This window comes from Manis pentadactyla, chromosome 14 (genome assembly GCF_030020395.1).
Source record: "Manis pentadactyla isolate mManPen7 chromosome 14, mManPen7.hap1, whole genome shotgun sequence".
In the NCBI taxonomy this organism is placed as follows: domain Eukaryota; kingdom Metazoa; phylum Chordata; class Mammalia; order Pholidota; family Manidae; genus Manis; species Manis pentadactyla.
Window position 1 is genome coordinate 3,754,348 of NC_080032.1, and position 19,710 is coordinate 3,774,057.

The window sequence follows — 19,710 nt, forward strand, 5'->3', positions numbered from 1 at the left end:
CTCTCTTGCCATTTAACAGCCCAATTTGGCCTGGTTTTCAACCCAGAAAGGACAAATGGCACCTCACAGTGAACTGCTGCAACCCTAACTAGTGGTCAGGCCCTGTCCCTAACACAGCGGAAGGGGTGCAGGCCATTCAGTCCCCCGGGGGCCAGTATTCACTGTTGTAACTGGGCTGATACATTCTACACAGCCCGTATCCACAGCCTCTCAGCATCTACTCACAGTCACTTTTGTTTTTTTTTTAGTTGTATTTTCTCTCTCTATATATATATATTTAAATTGTGATAAAATACAGATGGCATAAAATTTACATTTTAACAGCACTTAAGTGTACAGTTCAGCAGCATTAAGTACATCCACATTGTTGTGCGACCATCGCTACTATGGGTCCAAACGTTTTCATCTCCCAACACAGAAACTCTGCCCATTGACCGGCAAGTCCCACCCGCCGGCCCTGAGGTCATTCAGCTTTCGGTCTCTATCCACGGGCTGCCTTGAGGCTGGCCTCCTCCATTCAGCATGACACCGTCCGGGCGCACCCACGTTGGAGCGATGTCGGGATGTCCTTCCTGACACCCACCGTGCTCACTTCTGAGGGACAAGACCCTCCGTGTCTTGGTGGCCTGTGGGGTGGCACACTCTGGTGCCTGCAAGACCTTGGGGGAGATTCCATGGGCGCTCTTACACATGGCATGACTGGGAGACGGGCTGTCGTCCTACATGAGGGCAGGGCCAGCGGGTCCACGCTGTGCCCGCGTGGATCGCGGTCCGGCTGGTGTCACTTCATGCACATGCTGTCAGTCGGCCTTCTGGCTTTTATCACCCGGCTGTGCCTGCTTTGGGGACTCAGGGCCTGGGACACCGCATCCCGTCGGACTGCGGGCGAGCTGCCGGGCTCCTTGTATTTCGGCCGCTCTGTCTCCCCTGCTCATTTGGGCTCGTCACGCCGCTGCCACAGCCGACCGCTAGATGGCACCATTGCCCCACTTCCACCTCGCGGGCAAAACGCTGCGGGGGAGGAAGGCCGCCCTGAGGCTGCTGCAAACGCCGCCGCGAGTCTTCCAGACGGGCAGCCCGTGGGCATGGATGCCCACTGTAGGTCTGTGAATGAATCCCTCCAGCGCACGCCCTGCCTCTCAGAAACGCAAGTCAGGTCATTAATAAAACGTCCCTGGAGCAACCGAGATGTCTTCCCGAAGGGGAGGGAATAAGCTGCGGCCCGCCCAGGCGATGGGATGTTACCAGCGCTAAAGAGAGCTGGGCTATCAGGCCGGGAGGACGGGGGGGACCTTAAGTGCACGTCCCTGCGTGAAAGAAGCCCATCTGAAAAGGCTACATGCTCTGTGGTTCCAACTGGACGACGTCGTGGGAAAGGAGAACTGCGGAAACCTCACAAGGACCAGTAAAAAGGCTGTCGGGCTAGGGGAGGGGAAGGGAGACTAGTCGGCACAGAAGACTTTTAGGGGGTGAAACTACTCTGAAAAAATACGAGAACGGTGGCCACATGTCATTATCTATCTGTCCAAACCCACAGGACGTACAGCGAACCTGGCGCAAACCAGGGACTCTGGGCGATGGGATGTCGCTGCAGGTTCATCTCAAAACAAATGTCCCACTTGGTGGGGGAGGGTGACTGCTGGGGAGGCTCTTACGGGACGGGCGGGAGGTATATGGGGAATCTCTGTAACTGCTGCTCAATTTTCCTGTGAACCTAAAACTGCTTTAAAAAATAGTCTTTTTTTTTTTTTTTAAGCAAATCATGGTGGAAAGGAAAAGACTGAAAAAACTGACCAAGACAGCACTAGTCTGGTGTGTAATGAAACTGAAGGACCGCCCAACGCTTTGTGTCTGCGCGGAACCACCTTCCCCCCGGCCGGCCTCGGCGCTCTTCTTGGAAGGCCAACATCTGAACCCCTGGCTCGGCATGATTTCTGGCATCCTTAAATGCCTGACAAGACTGAAATTTCTGAGACTGTAAGAAATGGCTGGTCAATCCCATCAGTGGAGCCCTGTCTGTGTGCTCGCAGGCTTATCAGCTGCGTTTTTTGTTAACACCTATATATTCATTTTCACAAGTCAGTGAGCATTAAACATTTTTTTTGAAGTGGGAAAAAAAAGCCACTGGAATGGGGTGCCTTTGGGATGAGCTTTGGGCTGACGGCCCCCAGCAACAGCCGAGGCTCACCCACTGGACTTCCCTCTGATCAACTTCTCTTTTTTCCTTTTTTAAAAATTCCTTCCTGTTGTTGGGTTAAAATACACATAACATTTGCCATCTTAACTATTTTTAAGCGGACAGGTCAGCGATGTGACGCACACTTGCCCTGCGCAGCCATCCCACCATCCATCCCTGTAACTCTTTCCATCTCGTGAAACTGAAACTCTAGACCTATTAACCAGTAACTGGTTAATTCTCCCTCCCTGCAGCCCTGCAAGCTACCATTCCCTTCTGTCTCTATGAAACTGACCACTCTAAGTACCTTGTATAAATGGAATCATACAGTATCTGTCTTTTTGTGTCTGGCTTATTTCACTGAGCATAATGTCCTCACAGTTCACCCATGTTGTAGCATGTGTCATGATTTTCTTCCTTTTTAGGGCTGAATAATAGTCCATTGTATGGATGGACCATATTTTGATAATCTGCTCATTGGCTGATGGACCCTTGGGTGGCTTCCCTGTATCAGCTATTATGAAACTAACCAAATTCTGGACTAAAGCAGGTGACCTCAGCCCTACAGCTGGCCTTTCCAGTGGCAGACCTCTGCTGAAGACCATCCCTGATGGAGACCCCAGATGCAGTCATCCATGGGCCACACCCCACTGAACCCCCCTTACTACCCCGCCTGCCCTACTCTTCTGCCACATGGTCCCTGACCTCCACAGATACCCTCACCTGTCCTCAGCCCTCACTCCCTGTGCTGAGACCTCAATGTTCCTAACCCTGCCAGGTGCACCATGGCTCTCTCGGGAGGCACTGATTGCCAGGCACCTGGGTGAGTCTCAGCAAAGCGTGCTGTTGGGTATGTCACAAGCTCACCTGCCTGTTCCTATCGCAGCCTCTCTGACTGATCTTAAGGAAACCTTCAAAATAGCCCCACTCTTTCCTTCTACTGGCCATGTCTCCAAACCATCCTTCCAGTGGGTACAAACTCCTAATTGATTTAAGCTCAAAACAGACAAACAAACAAAAAAGACAAGCATAAGACCAAATGGTCAGACAGTGAAACCAAAAGAATCAGGCACCAGAAATGAACAAGTCCTCAAAATGAACCCGAAATCAAATTCTTACAGTGCTACCAAAGGCCCAGGGCTCAGGGCACAGGACCAGAGGAGAGCCGCTGTGAGGGCCTTTGATCGCCACCCAGGAGTGGCACACAAGGGCTCCGAGGGACCTCATTGCCTGGACGCAGTGAACGGGATCCTAAGGCAAAGTTCAACCCACGCCAAATCGGGGCGCCAGAACCGTGGGGGGCTGATTTGAATGGGGATCCAGTGACAGGAAGAAAGTTTGCTAATGAAGACTGTCTGCAGGGAAAGGAGGGTGCTTGGGAGCACCTAGAGGTGAATAGACAAGGGAGTCATGGGGAAGAGCGGGGGTCCTTGGTGTGTGTGAGGGCCAAGTGGGCTTTTAGGGTCAGCCATTCCCGGGCACAGACATGCGATCTCCCAACCATCTCTGCTTTTCTGCAACACGGCTCAGATGATTCAGTGCCGGCAGCTGACTGGGTGCCCCACGGGTCTGGCGGTTTGTAGGGTGCGTGGACTCATCTCTCTGTTTCAGGTGGAGTGTTTGCACGTGTGTGTGTGTGTGTGTGTGTGTTTGAGTCTGAGGGTGGGCCTCAGCGTTTAGTCAGGCTTGGTGAGCTCTGTGGCTGCTGCAGACTTGTTTCTGTTTGCTGTGGTGTGTGTTTCTCTGTGTTTGTAAGATAGGTGTCTCTATGCTTCTGTGGGTCTGGTAGGATGTGTGTGTCACACATTCTGTGTGTGTCACCATGTTCCTGTGTGGCGTGTGTGTATGCATGTACATCTGGATGTCTGGTGGAGGGCATGTGATTGCCAAGTGAGCGCCTCTTGGTGTTTGCATGTGTGTGTTGTGGGGTCTGTGTCTCTCTTGATGCTCCTGTAAGTTGGTGGTGTGTGTGTTTGTGTTGCACGGTTGCGCCCTTCTTTCCATCTCTCTGCTGTCCCAGTGTGTGCAATACGTGGCAGCGGCAGTTTTGGGAGAGCGCGTGCTTGCTGCTCCTGCATATCAGCTGGATTGCAAGTGCCTGCGGGGTGAGCACGTGCCGGTCCCCATGGGCTGGCCGCAGAGCGTGCTTGTTACCGTGCACCTCTCTCCTTGGGTGATCCTTTGGTTCTTGCTGGTGTGTTTGTGCCATGCTGCAGGGCGTGTTTGCGTCTCAGCGTCTCCGTGTGTTGGAGGGTGAGTGCTGGAGTGATGGTGTCTGTTTCCTTCCAGGGAAGTGTGTATGCTGGCAGGTGGGCGTCCTGGGCCTGGCTGTGTGTGGGTGCACGCCTGTGGTGTGTGTCTGCCTCGGTGTTCTGCGAGCATGGCGGGGTACGCGCATAGTTCTGTCTCTCTTTGTGGTATGTCCTCGTTGGAAACCCGGCTGGGCCCAGGCCTCCTCCAGTCCCACATTCCTCCCGCTCCTTTGTGCTCTGTGCTACAAAAAATATTTGCATTTTCCACGACTCATAATTTTTCCTCCTCAATCGCTACCAGATGTGGGTCCTGTGGTCCCCGTCCCCATGGCAACAGAGGTTCCAGCAGCCGCGGTTCCCTTTTGTGGCGCCTGCCCTGGGAGCCGCGCTGCTGCGAGCCAGGGGTGGGACAGGAGGGGGTGGGGGCAGGGGTGTTGAGGGGCTGTGGCCGCTTCCTCCCTGGACAGCTACCAGGATCATCTTGGGGGTGTCTTGGCCTGAGTCCTGCCTGGCATCCAGGGCACAGCATCCAGCCCACAGGGTGGGGGTTGGCAGCGGGAAGAACAGGAGGCACCCCTGCTCTGTGGGGCAACCACATAGAGGGGCCCATGAAGGTCAGGGTCTCATGCCCTGGAGGGCTCCCAGGGCAGGGCCCGGTTGTTGGGACCATTCTGGTCTCCCCACGCTGTGCTGACCCAGGCTGGGGGATGAGGAAGAGCCAGAGCTGGGAGGTGGGGGCCAGGGAGCAGAAGCGTGGCACTTGGTGGTGCTGGTTGGGGGCGGGGGCGGGGGGGTTTGCAAAGCAAGACAATGTTCTGTGCCACTGGGCTGTCCTCCCCACTGTCCTCAGTCACTGCCCTACCCTTGCTGGGCCAAGCTCCGCATCTGCCCCTCCTGACCAACTTTAAGCCTGTGTTCTCAACCCCAGCAGCCAGCATGGCCGGCTGCCTAAACGCATCAGAGGCTGGCCTGCCACAGGGCCAAGGCTGGGAGGGTGCCCAGCCGGCCTGAGGGAGGTAGCGTGCCCGGGAGACAGGCAGCCTAGATTCCACACGCTGCCTGCCCAGGCCAGATGTAGGCGCTGTGTCCATGCAAGCCACACCAGAGGTCCTGCCCATCACATGAGGCCATCTCCACTCTGGTGGTCACCAGTGTTGGGTCTCCAATATTGACCTCAATGTGGCATCCGGACAGAGGGCTGTAGACTCGCCAGGTGAGACCCCTGAGCTGCCAGCCCTGGTCAGACCTCATAGCAAACCGGGGGCTGCAGGATGGGGGCGGGGCAGTGATTGGAGAATGTTGGCAGAATCTCCTAATTGAAAGAGCTGGGCATCAAAAGACGGGCAGGAAGCTGGCCATGCAGAGTCTGAGAGATGGGAAGAGCCCAGGTGGACAGAGGACAGTGGATGCCATAGAATTAGCTCAGGAAGGTCACTAGGGAGGCCTTGCCTGAGGGCCGGCTGCGAAGATGTGGGCAACGAATGATCAGAGATAGAGGGCCAGGCCAGAGTTGGGGGCTGGCCAAGGCTAGGAAGCTGGGCTGCCTGAAAAGCCAGCCAGGGCTCTGGGCCAGGCATGCTCCCTCCCTCGCCCCCACCTCCTGCTGCCTGGCAGGGTGGGGGGTGAGAATTTCCGGCTGAGGACAAGGAGCCCATTGAGGTGGACAGCAGGGCTCTGTGCAGTCCAAACCGTCTTATTTGTGCCAGACGGGCTGGGCTGGAAGCTGTGCCAGTGGCCCACTGCCCCCGGGGCCCGGCCTCTGACCTGCCCCAGTCGTACCAAATAGCTGGGAGCCCACGAGGGTAACAGCAGTGGCCAGTGTGGAAAGCACAGGTCAGAAGGAGCCCTAGCACCAGCTCCTTGTAGCCAAGGGCCTCCCACCCCGTTCTTCCTCCCAGGCAGCAGGTCCGGGATGGGCCAGCCAAGGTGAACGATCACTGAACTCGATGAACCAAGGATGGGCAGATGGACACCACCCACTTACAGCGTAGTCCCTGGGCACCCACACCTGAGTTTCCAGGCTTTCCCGGAAGCTGGAGGGGTCCCGGGGGTGTGAGTGCAGGCTGGTCACATACAGTTGCTTTTGGGGGACATCCATGTCAGAGGACTGCAAGTAGGAAGCAGTCAGAGCACAGGGGGGGAAGGCACTTTATTTAGAAAGCTTTGGCAGAGCCCCTGCTGAGAGGGGCCCATCCTGGGCACTGGGATGGGGTGGGAGCAGCCCTGCCGGGGGCCTATAAATACATCTCAGGCCACTGAAGTCACCCCTCGGGTTCCCACGGCGTGTGGGGTGGGGGAGGCCATCAAAACCAGCTTGACAGCTGAGGGGCCAGGGCAGGGGAAGCCAGGAGCTGGGGGCACACGGAGGGAAGGGGGAAGGGGTGGGATGGGCCTAGTCTCCTGAGGAGCAGAGACCAGCCCTCCTCCCCAGGCTCTGGTCAACCAGATGCCCCAGGGCCCAGCCAGTGGAAACAACCTTAGGCTAAGGTCAAGGAAAGGAGCCTCCAGCCACAGGCGCCAGGCCCCGGCCAATGAGAGGCAGCCAGGGCGGAAGTGCTTCTGGTCTCAGCCAATGAGAAGGGAGCCCCAGCCAAGGGCCCTCTGGGCCAGTAAGATGTGGACTCCACGCAGAACCCTCAGGTCCTCTGCCTCTGAGACCCCGCTGGCCTGAGCCCCCAAGAACAGGCATGGGAGGGGGTCGCCAGCTAAGCACCCGTCAGGCCTCGGCAAATGGGAAGCGGCCTTCCCGCCCGGGCACGGTTCTCCAATCAAGGAGCCGCCGCTGGCCCGAGCCAGTGAGACACACTGCCCCCCACGCTCTGGGCCGGGTTCCCAGGAGGCGCCGTGCCCTGTCGCTGCGGGCGACGCTCGGCGGGTGCGGAGCGTGGGGTGGCAAGCAGCGCTGCTAAGCCGGGGGATCTGCGGGCACAGCCGGGCCGGCGCCTGCTACAGGGTGGGCATGCCCACCCTGCCCAGCTCGCCCGCCACTTCCCGGCTCTTCTTGCGCGGCGGCTTTTGAATGGGGGTCTTCTTCCGGGGGGTGTCGGGCACCGGCACGCCGGCCGCTGCCTTCTCAGGCCCCGGGGCCTCGAGCGCGGGGGGCGCGCGGGCTGGCGAGGCGGGCAGTACCGAGCGCTTGGCCTTCTGCGGCGGCGCCGGCTTCTCCCGGGAGACCTGCGCGCCCGGGGTCCCCTCGGCGCGACCCAGGCTGCGAGTCTTGTCGCGCAGCTCGGCGGCCAGCATGGAGGCGGCCTCGGGCGCGCTGCGCGGTGGACCACCAGCGTCCGTGGGCTCCGAGAGGCCAAGGCCGCGGCCCCGCGCCCGAGCTCGAGGTGGCGAGGGTGCGGCGAAGGCTGGCCCCTCCTCGGCCAGCCCCGAGGGCCTCGGCGTCGGGTCACGGGCCCGGGGACTGCCTGGTTCTTCTGGCCGGGCGGACATGTCACTGGGCGTCCGTTTCCTCTTGCTGGGGCTGGGCGCGGCCTCGGTGCCCGCGGGTGGCGGCGAGGGTGCACGGGCGGCGGCACCGTGCTTGCCGTGGATCCAGGACACCTTGGGCTTGGTGGCAGGGTCCGGTGGCGGTGGCTTTCTGTTCTCGGGCGATGGCGAAAGCGACAGGCCTCCAGCCTCGCCCCGGGCCCGGACCGGCCGGGCCTCGCGCCGGGCCACACGCGCATACAGCGCCCCGCCAGGGCCCTCCACGCTCGATGCCGACCGCTCGCTGTCGGAAGACGCGCGGAGCGGCGTAGTCTCCTCCGTGGGCGCTGGCATGGTTACCAGTGCAGGGGATGACGCCAGCGCCTCGGCAGGGGCGATAGGGGCCTCCGCATCCCGGCTCTCAGATGCCGCCTCTAACAAGGTAAGGGCGGGGCAGTCACCACCTCCGGAAAGGGCTCGAGGCTGTCCAGCCTCCAGGCCCAAACCTTGGCCTTCCCTCCTCCTGGTGTTCAGTCGCCTGGCCCATTCATAGCACTAACCACAAACAGTTCAGAGACCCAGGGCGTGTGGCTGAGCGCCGTGCGGTGAAGGCCTTGGTTCTGGGCTGACGCCCCAGCCTCGGCCTGGCCTTACACCCCTGCTCCACCACATCCCCAGCCCTGGGGGCCACCATCATCAAATTTGACCTGCAACTCCTCAAAGGAGATTCATTAACCTTCTTTAACAGATAAGGCTTTTAAAGCTCAGAGGTCAGTCGCCTGCACAAGGAGAGGCCAGAATCCCAACCAGTCAGGCTGCTTCCTGATGTCTGCAGCCCAGGCTTCAGGTGAAGGTGTGTCAGCATATCCTGCAGAGGGCCGCCTCCTATCTCCTCTGACACCTCCCACCCAGGCCCAGAACCTTCTCTCTGCCTGGTCTCCCCCAGAAGTGTGGCTAGAGACAGGACAGCCCACCCACTTCCCCAGGCTCCACCTCCAACCGGCGCTGGGCAGCACAGAACCCCACTCTGCAGCCTCAGCTGTGCCCAAGCCCCATGGCGCCCTTCCTGCCCGTCCCTCCAAGTGCAGGGATCTTCACAGCTGGACCATTTCCCCAGGCTGGAGTGAGGCCCAGGCACAGTGGTTCTCACCCTCGTGGGGTACACAGTACACAGGGCCTTCATCGGTGGTGTCAAAGGAAGAGAAGGAGGCACGGGAGGACCACGATGGCGAGGGCTGTTCCAGGCCAGAGGGTGGCTCCAGGAAGCTGCAGCTGAGTGTGTTATCCAGGTCGTGATGAGCTACTGGGGACGGAGGGAGGCACAGCTGCCAGAGGGCCCCATCCTGCCCCAGCCAGTGCCCTCGACAGCCCCCCTGCCACAAGCGATGGGGTGACCAACACAGCCCTACCCTAAAACGGAGTGAAACAGGCAATTCAAAAGGCAGAGTGACACTAGGCCAGAACACACTCAAAGGTGCAAGGCTAGTGTGTGCAAGTCAGGGAGCTGAACAAGGCTGGGAAAGAACGCTAGAGATAATGCCTGGCTGAGACAGGCCACCAGGGCCTCCAGGCAATGCTCCAAACCCTGTCCTCCGGGATCTGGACTGCCCCGGAGCACTTTTTGAGTTCAAATGTGCAGTAGTGAGGCCACCCTTTGGTTCAGCCCATCTCAGCAGGCTGCACCCCCAGGTCTGGGCTCCACAGATGCAGATCTCACAACCTGGGAGTCCCAGATGCTGGCTGGCCTGTCCCCTTTACACAGATGGCATGTAGGCTCCAGCCCCCACACCTGTGTACATAGGTCCCACTCTAATGAATGGGCTGGCAGGTTTTCTCGGCTGTCTGCATATTTACCTCCTAGAAGACTGAATCTCCCCCTTCCCCTGGTCTTCAGAAACAAGTAGGAAAGAGGGAGAGAGCCAACCCCTGGGGTGGGTCAGTGCCCACAGAAGCACGCCTCCCTCTCCCGATCCGGGATCCTGGGGGGGGGGGGCGAGACCAGCCTGCCCACTTTCCAGGAGGCACAAAGCACACTGCAGGGGATGCAGGCAGGGGCGCGTCTTCGCCTGCAGCTCCCCACCCGGGCTCAGTGCGCTTCTACAGACTGGGCGGGGGGTGGGTGTGGGGGCGGCTGCGGACCCGGACGTCCTCAGCCCCTCCATTACTCAGAGGCAGGGCCCACCGCCTCCCATACGGGGGGCCCACACTCGCCTGCACACCTAGGCCTCCTGCCTTCCTCCCCGGCTTGCCTGCACCGGCAGGCCCTCTTCCCTGTGGTCTCGTCTCCCCACGCCCACTCGCATCCACACTCAGGGTCCCGCATTTCCTACCCACACCCCTTCACACTCATTTCCCAGCAGCCCCCTGTGTCGGGAGGTGTTCCCAGGGAGACCCCGTGCCGGCATCCCTACCTACGACCTTGGGCAGCTTCTGCCTGCGGAGCGGGATGCGCGGCAGCTTCATACTGATGCGGCTGAAGCGCCCGCACAGCCGTTGCGGAGCCTTCTTCCTCCCGAGCGAGAGCTCCCTGCGGGGCGGGGCCTGAGTGAGGGGCGGGGCGGGGCCTTGAGAGGGTGGGTGGAGCCCAAGCTCGGAGGGGCGCGGCCTGAGCTAAAGATAGACGGGGCCCCACCCCGGGGGCGGGGCCGGCAGCGCCGCAGACGGGGTGCGGCCTGAGCCCGGGGGAGCGCAGCACCGCGCGCTCCTCACCGGCGTGCCGGGTCCTTGCCGCGGCAGGCGCAGCAGCAGCCGAGCAGCGAGAGCAGCAGGCCGAGGAGCAGCGCAAGCAGCGCGCCCGCACCCATCACGCCTTTGCGCTGGTTGGTCTCTGTGGGGGGGGGGGCAGGGGTCAGCGCGCTGGCCGGCTCCCCCCACCCCGAGTCCCCCGACGGGACACGACCCCCACCGCACTCACCCAGGCGGCAGGCACCGGTGACCGGGTCGCACGAGTCCTCGTGGCAGTTGCAGGGCTGGGCGCAATCCACGCCGTGGAGCCCAGGCGGGCACGTCAGATTACAGCTGCGGGGTCTCAGGGTCAGGGAGGTCCACAACGGCCTCCGTGGTGCCTCCCGCCCTCGCCCTGTGGCCAGCCAGCCCCGGGCCCGGAGCCAGGCTCTTTAGCTCCGTGCACTAAGGATTGATGCCCACCCCCACCTCCGGGCACACACTGGGCCATCAATGCTTTAGAAACGTGTGCAAAACCAGCAGGAGGCGGACTGGTGACGGCTGTCGTCACCCGGCCGCAGTGCCCTTTACTGGGGCTGACTCTTGTGTGGATGAGAACTGGGGTTGCCAGACCAGGCCCTTGGCTGTAAGGAGAGGTCCTTGCTCGCTTCACACCAGTTCGGGGTCACCTAGCCCGAGTCTTCAGGAGCCCATGACCACAGGTTGACAGGTCGCCAGATCCTGCTCCAAGGGTCAGCTCCACACCAGGGCAGGAAATCGCCCGAAAGAGCCTGCCGTCACTCCCTAGCTGAGGTAAGGGGCCAAGGCTCCAGGGTCCTACCTCGACGGCCAGCATAGCAACACCGGGGGTCAGGCTGAAGTCCTGTGTCGGGTACGTATCCCCCAACCCCCTTTGGGTCCCGGTGCACTCACTGGGGCCCGTGGACGCCGGGGCTGCACAGGCAACGTCCCGACTGAAAGTCGCAGTGGCCGCTGCCGCAGTCGGCGCACACAAATGCGCAGTCCTCGCCGTAAGTGCCATTGCTGCACTTGGTCTCGCACCTTGGAACGCGCGGGGAGGGGGCATCAGCGCAAATGCGGGCAAACAGGAAGGCCCCTAGTGCGCTCCGCGAAGGGCATTCAGGGGGAGGCAGGCTGGGGGCTGCATGTCTGGGGCCAATCCGGGTATGGGCTGCTCACCGGTCGCCGATCCAGCCCGCGTTGCAGCGCGTGCACTTGCCGGTGACGTGGTTGCAGGCATGCCCATCGCGACACGGCGGGCACCGGTGGCCACAGCCCTCGCCGTAGAAGCCGGCAGCGCACGGCTGGTCACACTTGGTGCCGTTCCAGCCGGGCTCGCATGTCAGGCAGCGGCCCTCGGCCACCGTGCATGGCTGCTGGCCCTTGCACTGGCCGCATCTGGGGAGGCAGGGGAGGCTAGGCAGGGCCCGGAGTCGCTTCCCCCAGCCCCCTTCGGCGGCCCACCCTTCCTGCGTCCCCCCTAGCCGGCCGGGGGTCCGTGCTTACCGGCGGCGGCAGCCCAGGCCGTAGAAGCCCGCAGGGCACGGCTCCCGGCAGTACTTGCCGCGGTAGCCCGGCTCGCACGCGCACGTGCCGTCCACAGGGTGGCAGCGGCCGCGGAAGCACTGGCAGTAGCGCTCGCAGCGCGCGCCGAACGTGCGCTCCCGGCACTGGCAGCGGCCGCTCTGCTGCTCGCACGGCGACGTGTTGCAGGCGCACTGATTGTTGCAGCTGCGGCCCCACCAGCCTGCGTGGCACAGGCACGCTCCCGTCTGTGCGTCGCAGCGTGACGTGGTGCTGCAGTAACACGCGTTGGCGCACTGCGCGCCCCACCAGCCAGGCTCACAACGACACGCGCCGCTCCGCGGGTGGCACGCGCCGTGCTGGCACTGGCATGCATGCTCGCAGCGTGTGCCCCAGCGCCGCGCGTGACACGTACACTGGCCGGTCACGTCCTCGCACTGCCCGTGAGGGTGGCAGATACATAGCTCCTTGCAGTCGGGGCCCCAGAACTGGCGCGGGCACTCTGAGGGGGGAGCCGAGAGTGGGGGAGGCCAGGGAGCTCGCGAAGGAGCCCAGACGCAGCCTGAACCTGCCCGCGTCCCACGCCCGCCTCTAAGGACGCGCCCCTAACTGGATCGCGTTTCCAGGATCAGACCCCCGCCCCACTCAGAGGCCGCGCCTCCCTGTTCAGGCCCCGCCCATCGCCCTCAGATTCCACGCCACTGCCCAGCACCCGCCTGGACCCTCGCTCACTGGTGTCGCAGTTGGCACCGAAGTAGCCATGGCGGCAGCGGCACTCGCCCGGCCGCACACACACCTCGTTGTCCGAGCACGTAGAGTTGCCTTCGCACACCGCTGCGAAAGAGACAGGCCGAGCTGCCGGGTGTCCAGCCCCTACACTATGCCCCCCTCTCCACGCCCCCACCCATGCCCAGCCCCCCCAGGAGGCCCCACTCACCGATCCCACACTCATCCCCCTGCTGCCTCCAGCCGGCGCAGCACATGGACTCCTGGGAGCTGCAGACAGAGAGAGGGCCCCTGAGCCTGAGCCCTTAATCCCTGTCCTTTCTGGGGCTCCCCAGAAACCCCCCTCCTTCAGGAGATGGTTATTGAGACCTTGGTCCTATGCCAAGTACTGTCGTAGTTTGGGAGATTCCCGTGAATAAGAAAGACACAAATTACAACCCTCAAAGGATCTGACACTGGGAGATGGCAGTGGGCAGACCCCGAACAGAGCTGACCTCCAAGAATGCCCCAGGCCCCTCTGCAAGAGACCGCCCCACCACTCCCCACACCACCTAACTCCTTGTGCCGCCCCCATCCACAGGACCTGAGAAAAGAAAAACACAGGGGCAATGAGGTGGGGTCTGGGGAGCAGAGCCTGGGCTCCAGGACCTGCTCAGCTTGTCAGGATCCCAATGTGACAGACCTTGGCAGTGCCAGGACTGGCTGGGCCAGACGGACACAGTTGGATGCGCAAGAGGGGTTAAGCACAAAGGTAGATGTGCAGCCTCTGAGCGAGGTGTGTGTGGACAGCGAGAAGCGTCTTCTAGAAGGGTAGGGGACACCAGGGGGGCCCTCTGTGAGTGTAAAGGCAGTGAGAGCCTCGGAGCACCAGGACAAGGCTGGGGCGGAAGGAGATGTTAGAGTATCTCATATTTCATAAAAATCTCCTTTAATTTTATTTGGCATTATAAGATACATGATGTTACTCCAGTAGGAGGTAAATTGTTTGTAACTGCCGCATTTTGGAGTGGTACGGCCTCCCGAACCCTGAGCTGAGAGGGTGTGTGGGCGCAAAGCTTTGGAGGCCCTGCCTGAATGAAGCCACAACCACTGGAGAGGACACATGAGGGCCACAATGGGGTATGTTCCCATTTGGGGAGCAAAGGCGTCTGAGAAGGGACAGGCTGCAGTTTTGTAGGGTCCCATGGGACCTAGCATAACTTTGCCCAAATCATTAAGGCACATAGCAGCCATTCACATTTTAGAGAAAAGGAGGATCTGAGAGCAGAACCCAATGAGAGGGTGGGAGGAAGGTGGGAGGGGGCCGAGGACCCTGGCAGGGTGGGCTGGGCTGGGAGGGAAAGGCTGCAGCTGCCCCACATCATGCCCCTCAGATGCCCCCAAGCCATTCCCAGCAGGCTGCTCCCTTTATAGTCCACTGTTATTGGCAGCAAAGCTGCCAAAATTTATCCCTGGGGATCTTGAACCTGCCCACGCCACAGCAGCAAGGTCCCTGGGGGCACTGCTCCTCACTGTGCCAACATCTGCCCCCATTCTCTCCCCAGCCCACCACACCACCTGGACCCTGTATCTGCCCAGCTCTCCTCCTGCCCCCTGGACACCCCTCTGGTTTCTGCCGCCTCCTCGGCTGTCCTCTCCTCTCCTCTGTCCACACTGGCTCCCTCAGGAAGTTCCCTGGGGCCCGAAGAGACACTGACACTGAATGTCTTGGAGCCTTCCAGCAGGGCCCTCCTCCCAAATATGAGCTCCCAGCCTCTCCCACCCCAGGCCTTCCCATCTCGGGAAGTCCTGTCTTTCCAGGGTGGAAGACTGAACACCCAGAAGCACCCTTGACTTTGCTCTCTTAATGCACACCAGGCTTACCTTCCAAAGTGGATCTGGGATGGGGACTCTCCTCCCCTGCCACAGCCTTGTGAGAGACACCCCTGCCACCCTTGCCACCCTCGCTCTCTGGTTTCTCCTGGGCCTCAGCTTCACCCATCTGCCCTTAGTTCCTCTGCCACTAGGCAGCCAACCCTGGTCAGATCCTGCTTCTACTCTGTGCAAAGCCCCCTGAGGTCCCCTTGGACCACAGACTAAAAGCCCAGGTCCTCACAAGAGTGGGCAGACCCCTGTGTCTGGCTCACCCTCACTCTGGCCTCTTCCCCAACCCAACCCACCCCAGGCTCTGCCCAGCCCCCTTGGCCCTGCAGTCAGGGCCTCCCCCTAGACACCACAGGGCCCCACCCCCTCTCCCTCGGGCCTCTGCCCACTTGTCACCCTCCATGGGTCTCCCAGATCACCCTAAAGGAAGCTGCATCTGAACATCCCTCCCCAGCACTTGATAGATGTCAGCTGACTTTAAGTGTTTGTCTCTGCTGCTTATCCCTGCACCAGCCACAGGCCTGGCACACAGTAGGCGCAAGGGATTTTATTGGCTGGAAGCATGCTCCCCCTCCACTGGTCCTCCTGCCTTTTGGGAGGTGGGAAAGAGAGGGGAACAGCTGGTGGGAGCCTCGCAAGCCTGGGCCTTGGGAGGGTAATGAGAGTGATGGCCCAGCCTCCAGGTGGCAAGGCCCAGAGTGGCTGTCCTTCCCCTTAACCAGCTCCCACGTGACCACAGTCCACGAGGTGGGGACCATCACCAATTCCGTGTAACAAGGAGTCAGGCCCAGAGAGGTTAAGCTATTTGCCCTGAGGCCACACAGGTGAGAGAAGTGGCTCCAGGAGCTGAAACCAAAACCCCGGCTCCTGGCTACTGTCAGAGGCAACCTCCTGGGGAGGTCTCTGGGGAACGGGGTGTGGGCGCGAAAAGCTCAGGCTCCCACAGCTCGAGCCTGTCACCGGATCCCCGGGCATGGACCCCGTGGGGCAGTTGGGCTGGGGCGGATAGGCAGGGCCGCTCTCCCCCTCTCCAGGCGCGGCCCCGCCCGCCACCGCCACTGCATTCCTGGGGCCGGGGAGGCCCGGGAGGCGGCGGCGGCCTCGATGCGAAGCAGATGGCGGGCCAGGCCGGCCCCCGCCCCGGAGGCGGAGCTCGCAGCGGGGAGGGGTCTGCGCGCCTCGGGATCCGAGCTCGGAAACCCCGCGCGGCCCCCTCACAGCCCCTTGTCTAAGGCGCCCGCCAAGCCCCCGGACGCGGCCTCCCCTGGCCCTGCGGCCCAGGGCGCCCCGACGGGACGCAGGCCGGACGCCGGGGCCGCCTGTCGAGCTTCCCGCCTGCGCGGCGCCCCCAAACGCGCGCCGAGGCGCCGCTCACACCGGCTTCTGGCCCCGCGCGCAGATATCCTTGACTTCGCTGTGGCCTCTGACCCGCCGAGCAAGTCCTTCGACCCCTGCGCCCTGTGCTCCGCTCTTCGCCCCCCGGCAGGGCCTGTCCCTTGCCTGCCCCCCACTGGCCTCCCCGGCCGGCCTCTCGCGGCGCTCCGGGCAGGGCACCCAGTGCCCCAGCCCGGGAGTTTCAGTCTCCCGACCCCGGCGCACGTGACTGTCCTTTCAGTTCCCGCTTCTGGTCCATTCTGAGCTCAGGCCCCTCAGTGCCCACGTCCATCACCGTCTTCCTCCCGCCCGAGTTGTCTTTCTGGGACACAAATCAGTCCTTCTGGGTCTCGCCTGCCTCAAAACCTTCTCGGCGCCCACCTCCCTGGGGCGCCGCTCCATCGCCCCTCCGTTCTCGCGCCGCAGTAGTGCCCACAGGCTTTGCACATGCCATTCCATCTGCTCGGAATGCCCTTCCCCGGCTTCTCCCCACGGCCTTCACGGAGCGCCCAAGGGGCCCTGTTTCTAGGTGTGAGATCTCCGACACCGGGTGTCACCCCTCCGGTGCCCACGGCTCTGTCCTCCCCCCGGCCGACGTCTCGCGCGGCGTATCCTCGGATGCACCGTCGTGGCCCGGCGCCCAGGCCCGGCCTGCAGCGGAGCCGGCGTCAGCGAGGGCGGCCGAGGGGTCCGGCGCGTTCGGCGCGGGGAGGTCCCGGGCGCCCCCTCCCGCGGGCCCTCCCTCCGCCAGGCCGCGCTCCTACCCGGGCGCCCGGCACACGTTGCGGCCGCGAGGGTTCAGCTCCTGGGGCGCCGCGGGGCCGGGCAGCAGCCAGAGTAGCAGCAGCAGCCGCGGGTCCCCGGCTCGCCGACGCCGCGCCGGCCCGGCCCCCCGGGGCCCTGCGCCCTCCATGCGGCGCGGGGCAGGCGCGGGCGCGGGTGCGGCCGCAGGGAGAGCGGCCGGAAGCGGAGTGCGCGGCCGGGCGGGGGGCGGCAGGAGGGGCGCCGGGCCGGGCAGGAAATTCCACATCGGCTCCCTGATCCCGGGCCAGCCGCGGCCGGCCAGGCGGCAGCGCCCGCCCCGCGAGCCAGACCCCACCCTCCGGCCGCGCCGCCGCCCCTCCGCGCGGCCCCCGCCCCCACGCGGCCGCTCGCAAACTTGGGGCGAACTTGGCGGAGGTCCGCCGATCGTGGGGGCGGGAGGAGCCGGGGGGGCGCGCGCGAGGAATCCCCGTCCCTGCGGCCCTCCCTCCCCGCACCCCGACACCCACTGGAGAAGCCGCCCAGCGCGCTCCCTGCGCGGCCAGGCCCCGGTCGGGAAGTGGGGTGGCAGACGAGAGCGCGACGCACCGAAGTCCCCCTGATCCTAGCGCCTGGGAACCGGCCGGCGAGGCCCACAGCCAGCCTAGGTCAAGACCGCACGCCGGCCTCTTTTCTCCCCACCCCGCGAGGCCCTTGTGCTGGGCTGTGCGGTCAGCTGCTCCTGCGCACTTGGCGCCATCAAAGCCTGCAGAGGCCCGCGCAGGATGCCTGAGGCCCGGGGAGACTCGGTCTGCACCGGAGGTCGGGCGAAGGGGTCTCCGCAGGGGCGGATCGGACAGATACGGGGGGAGATAGGATGGCCTAGCCACCAGTTCTGCCAGATGCGGAGGTAAAGGGACTGAGATCCTGCGGCCCTTGTCAAAGGCGAGAAGGGCCCGGGGGCCAGGGAGAGGGACGCTGCTGGAGAAGGCTGCTGGACCACCGGAGGGGAGAGTCCAGGAGGAGGAGGAGAGGTGGGGGGACCGCAGGGAGCAGAGGAGGGCGGGGATGATAGGGATGATGGGGGCGGAGTGGGGTGGCAGGATGGAGAGGAGAGGGCCCAGGGGACCAGGAGGAAGAGGAACTCTGGGCCTAAGGAACAGATGGATGCCCAGTGCTCCGAGGGGCAGACCCAACCCCAGGGTCCATGGAGCAGGGAAGGTGGGCAGGCCTGGGATGGAACAAGAAGTGGGGTGACCAGGTTCCAGTGAAGATAAGCTTTCCTTTTGCAGGCTTGGAAGTTGGCAGGAGGGCCTGAGCAGGGAGGGACCTGTCTTCTCTCAGAAAGCAGGCTGCTGAGGAGTGGGATGGGGGGTCCTTTCTCAGTTTATATGGAGGGCCTGCCGGAGTAGGTGGAGCTGGAGCAGGCGGCTTGGAGCAAGGGCCACTGAAAGGTCAAGGGTGTGGGCATCCAGGCTGGCTGGGCTGGAGGTGTCCAAGCAGGCTGGCAAAGGGTGTGATGGAGCTTCGGAGGTGAGGGCCCCTCAGCCATGCTAGGGCAGGAGGAAGGCCAGAGGCAGGCAACAGCTGGCTGGACTGAGAGGGCAGTAGCACCCGGGTGATCACAAATGGAAACACTTCTTGGGGCAAGTAAACAGGCCAACCACTTCTGGGCAGTTCTGTCTGGGCATGGCCTGAACTCAGCAGTGCCCTCCCAGTGCCGGGGCCCCTCCCAGAGCAGCCTGTTGGCCACCAGCACAGGAGGCAGCAGCGGCCCGCGTGGCTGCAGTGTCTGCCCAGCAGCACGTGACAGCCCAGCTCCTGGCTCTAGAGGCACTTGCCCCAGCTGGACCGAGTTCATGAACAAGTGCTTCAGACTCCACCACCTGCCCCTTCCCTTAGAACTGCTCCCTGCCCCTTAAAGTCTCACCTCTGTGAAGGGCATGAGCTGAAGACGCCCCCGCTCCACACCATCTCCAGGACCTCCTGAAGATCCAAAATCTCCACCCGCTCCCACCTGTGGGAGCTACCCAGAGTAGTCTTTCCAATTTCACATCTGGCTGCCCCCTAGCAGTAAAACCGTCCCCTGCCTTGTCTTACACAGACCCTCAGCTGCCTGCATGTGTCCCATCACGGCCACCTTGCAGTTGAAGTCAAGTTCAGGTGTCAAGGACAGGGTCCATGTCTGTCCCAGCCACCACACCACTATCTTGAGACTGAGAGGTGTGGGTGGAGTGAGTGAATGGCCTGTGCCTGGCCTGGTGCCAGGTGTACATGAGGAGGAGGGAGCCGTGGGGTCACAGGCACCCACAGACAACTGACCACCACACAGACAAACTGGGAGCCTAGTTCTGGCCAAGATGGCTTCCCAGAGGAGACTGACTTGCAGGCAGGAAGGGATGAGCAATAAGCCAAGCAAAAGCCTGAATGCAGGGCCTGAGCCTGTCAAGCTGGTGAGCCTGGCCGCGTGGGCTCAGAGGGAGGTCCTGGGAGGGGCACCCATGAATTCAGGCTGGGTCTCAAGGCTGGACGGTGGCAGCACCAGGCTGCTGCCCATCTCTTGGGACCCCTACAGGGCCCCATGCTGTGCTGGGCTTTCCAGACTCTTCCCGCCTCTCCTGCAGACCAGAGGTCCCCTGCAAGGCTGTGGCTGTACCTTGGTGGCTCTGGGTACAGAGGTAGCATTGGTGAGCTTGGTACACACTGGGGAGATTTGCAGGGCAAGGGGTGGGGGGCAGCACTTCTGGTGCTTTTCCTTCCCCAAAACCTCTGAGGTCTATGGGAACTGTTGCCCTAGACATGGGGTGGTGGCAGGGACAGGAAGCACTGGATTCCCACTTCACCATTGGGAGCACATGACACTGGACAATGTGGCCATCCTTTCTCATTGGAAGTGACCCACCAGGGTCAACACTGGGCTTGCTACCCAGAGTCTACATGCTGTCACACTGCATT

General features: G+C 62.5%; 1 protein-coding gene across 2 annotated transcripts; it reads right to left on the minus strand.

Annotated features, from left to right (window-relative positions):
* Window positions 1-6,558: 6,558 nt before the first annotated feature.
* Window positions 6,559-17,077, minus strand: SCARF2 (scavenger receptor class F member 2). 2 transcript variants are annotated; one of them, XM_057491603.1, is made up of 11 exons: window positions 16,779-17,077; window positions 12,989-13,047; window positions 12,784-12,885; window positions 12,034-12,553; window positions 11,707-11,925; window positions 11,440-11,568; window positions 10,757-10,860; window positions 10,552-10,669; window positions 10,254-10,369; window positions 8,993-9,145; window positions 6,559-8,276 (listed from the first exon to the last, which is right to left on the minus strand). In XM_057491603.1, the coding sequence occupies exons 1-11, from the start codon at window positions 17,042-17,044 to the stop codon at window positions 7,375-7,377; spliced, it is 2,688 nt and encodes an 895-aa protein (XP_057347586.1). In that variant the 5' UTR covers window positions 17,045-17,077; the 3' UTR covers window positions 6,559-7,374. The 2 variants fall into 2 exon arrangements, with proteins under 2 accessions (XP_057347586.1, XP_057347587.1); XM_057491604.1 differs by lacking the exon at window positions 16,779-17,077 and adding an exon at window positions 14,641-14,900.
* Between the last annotated feature and the right edge of the window lie 2,633 nt (window positions 17,078-19,710).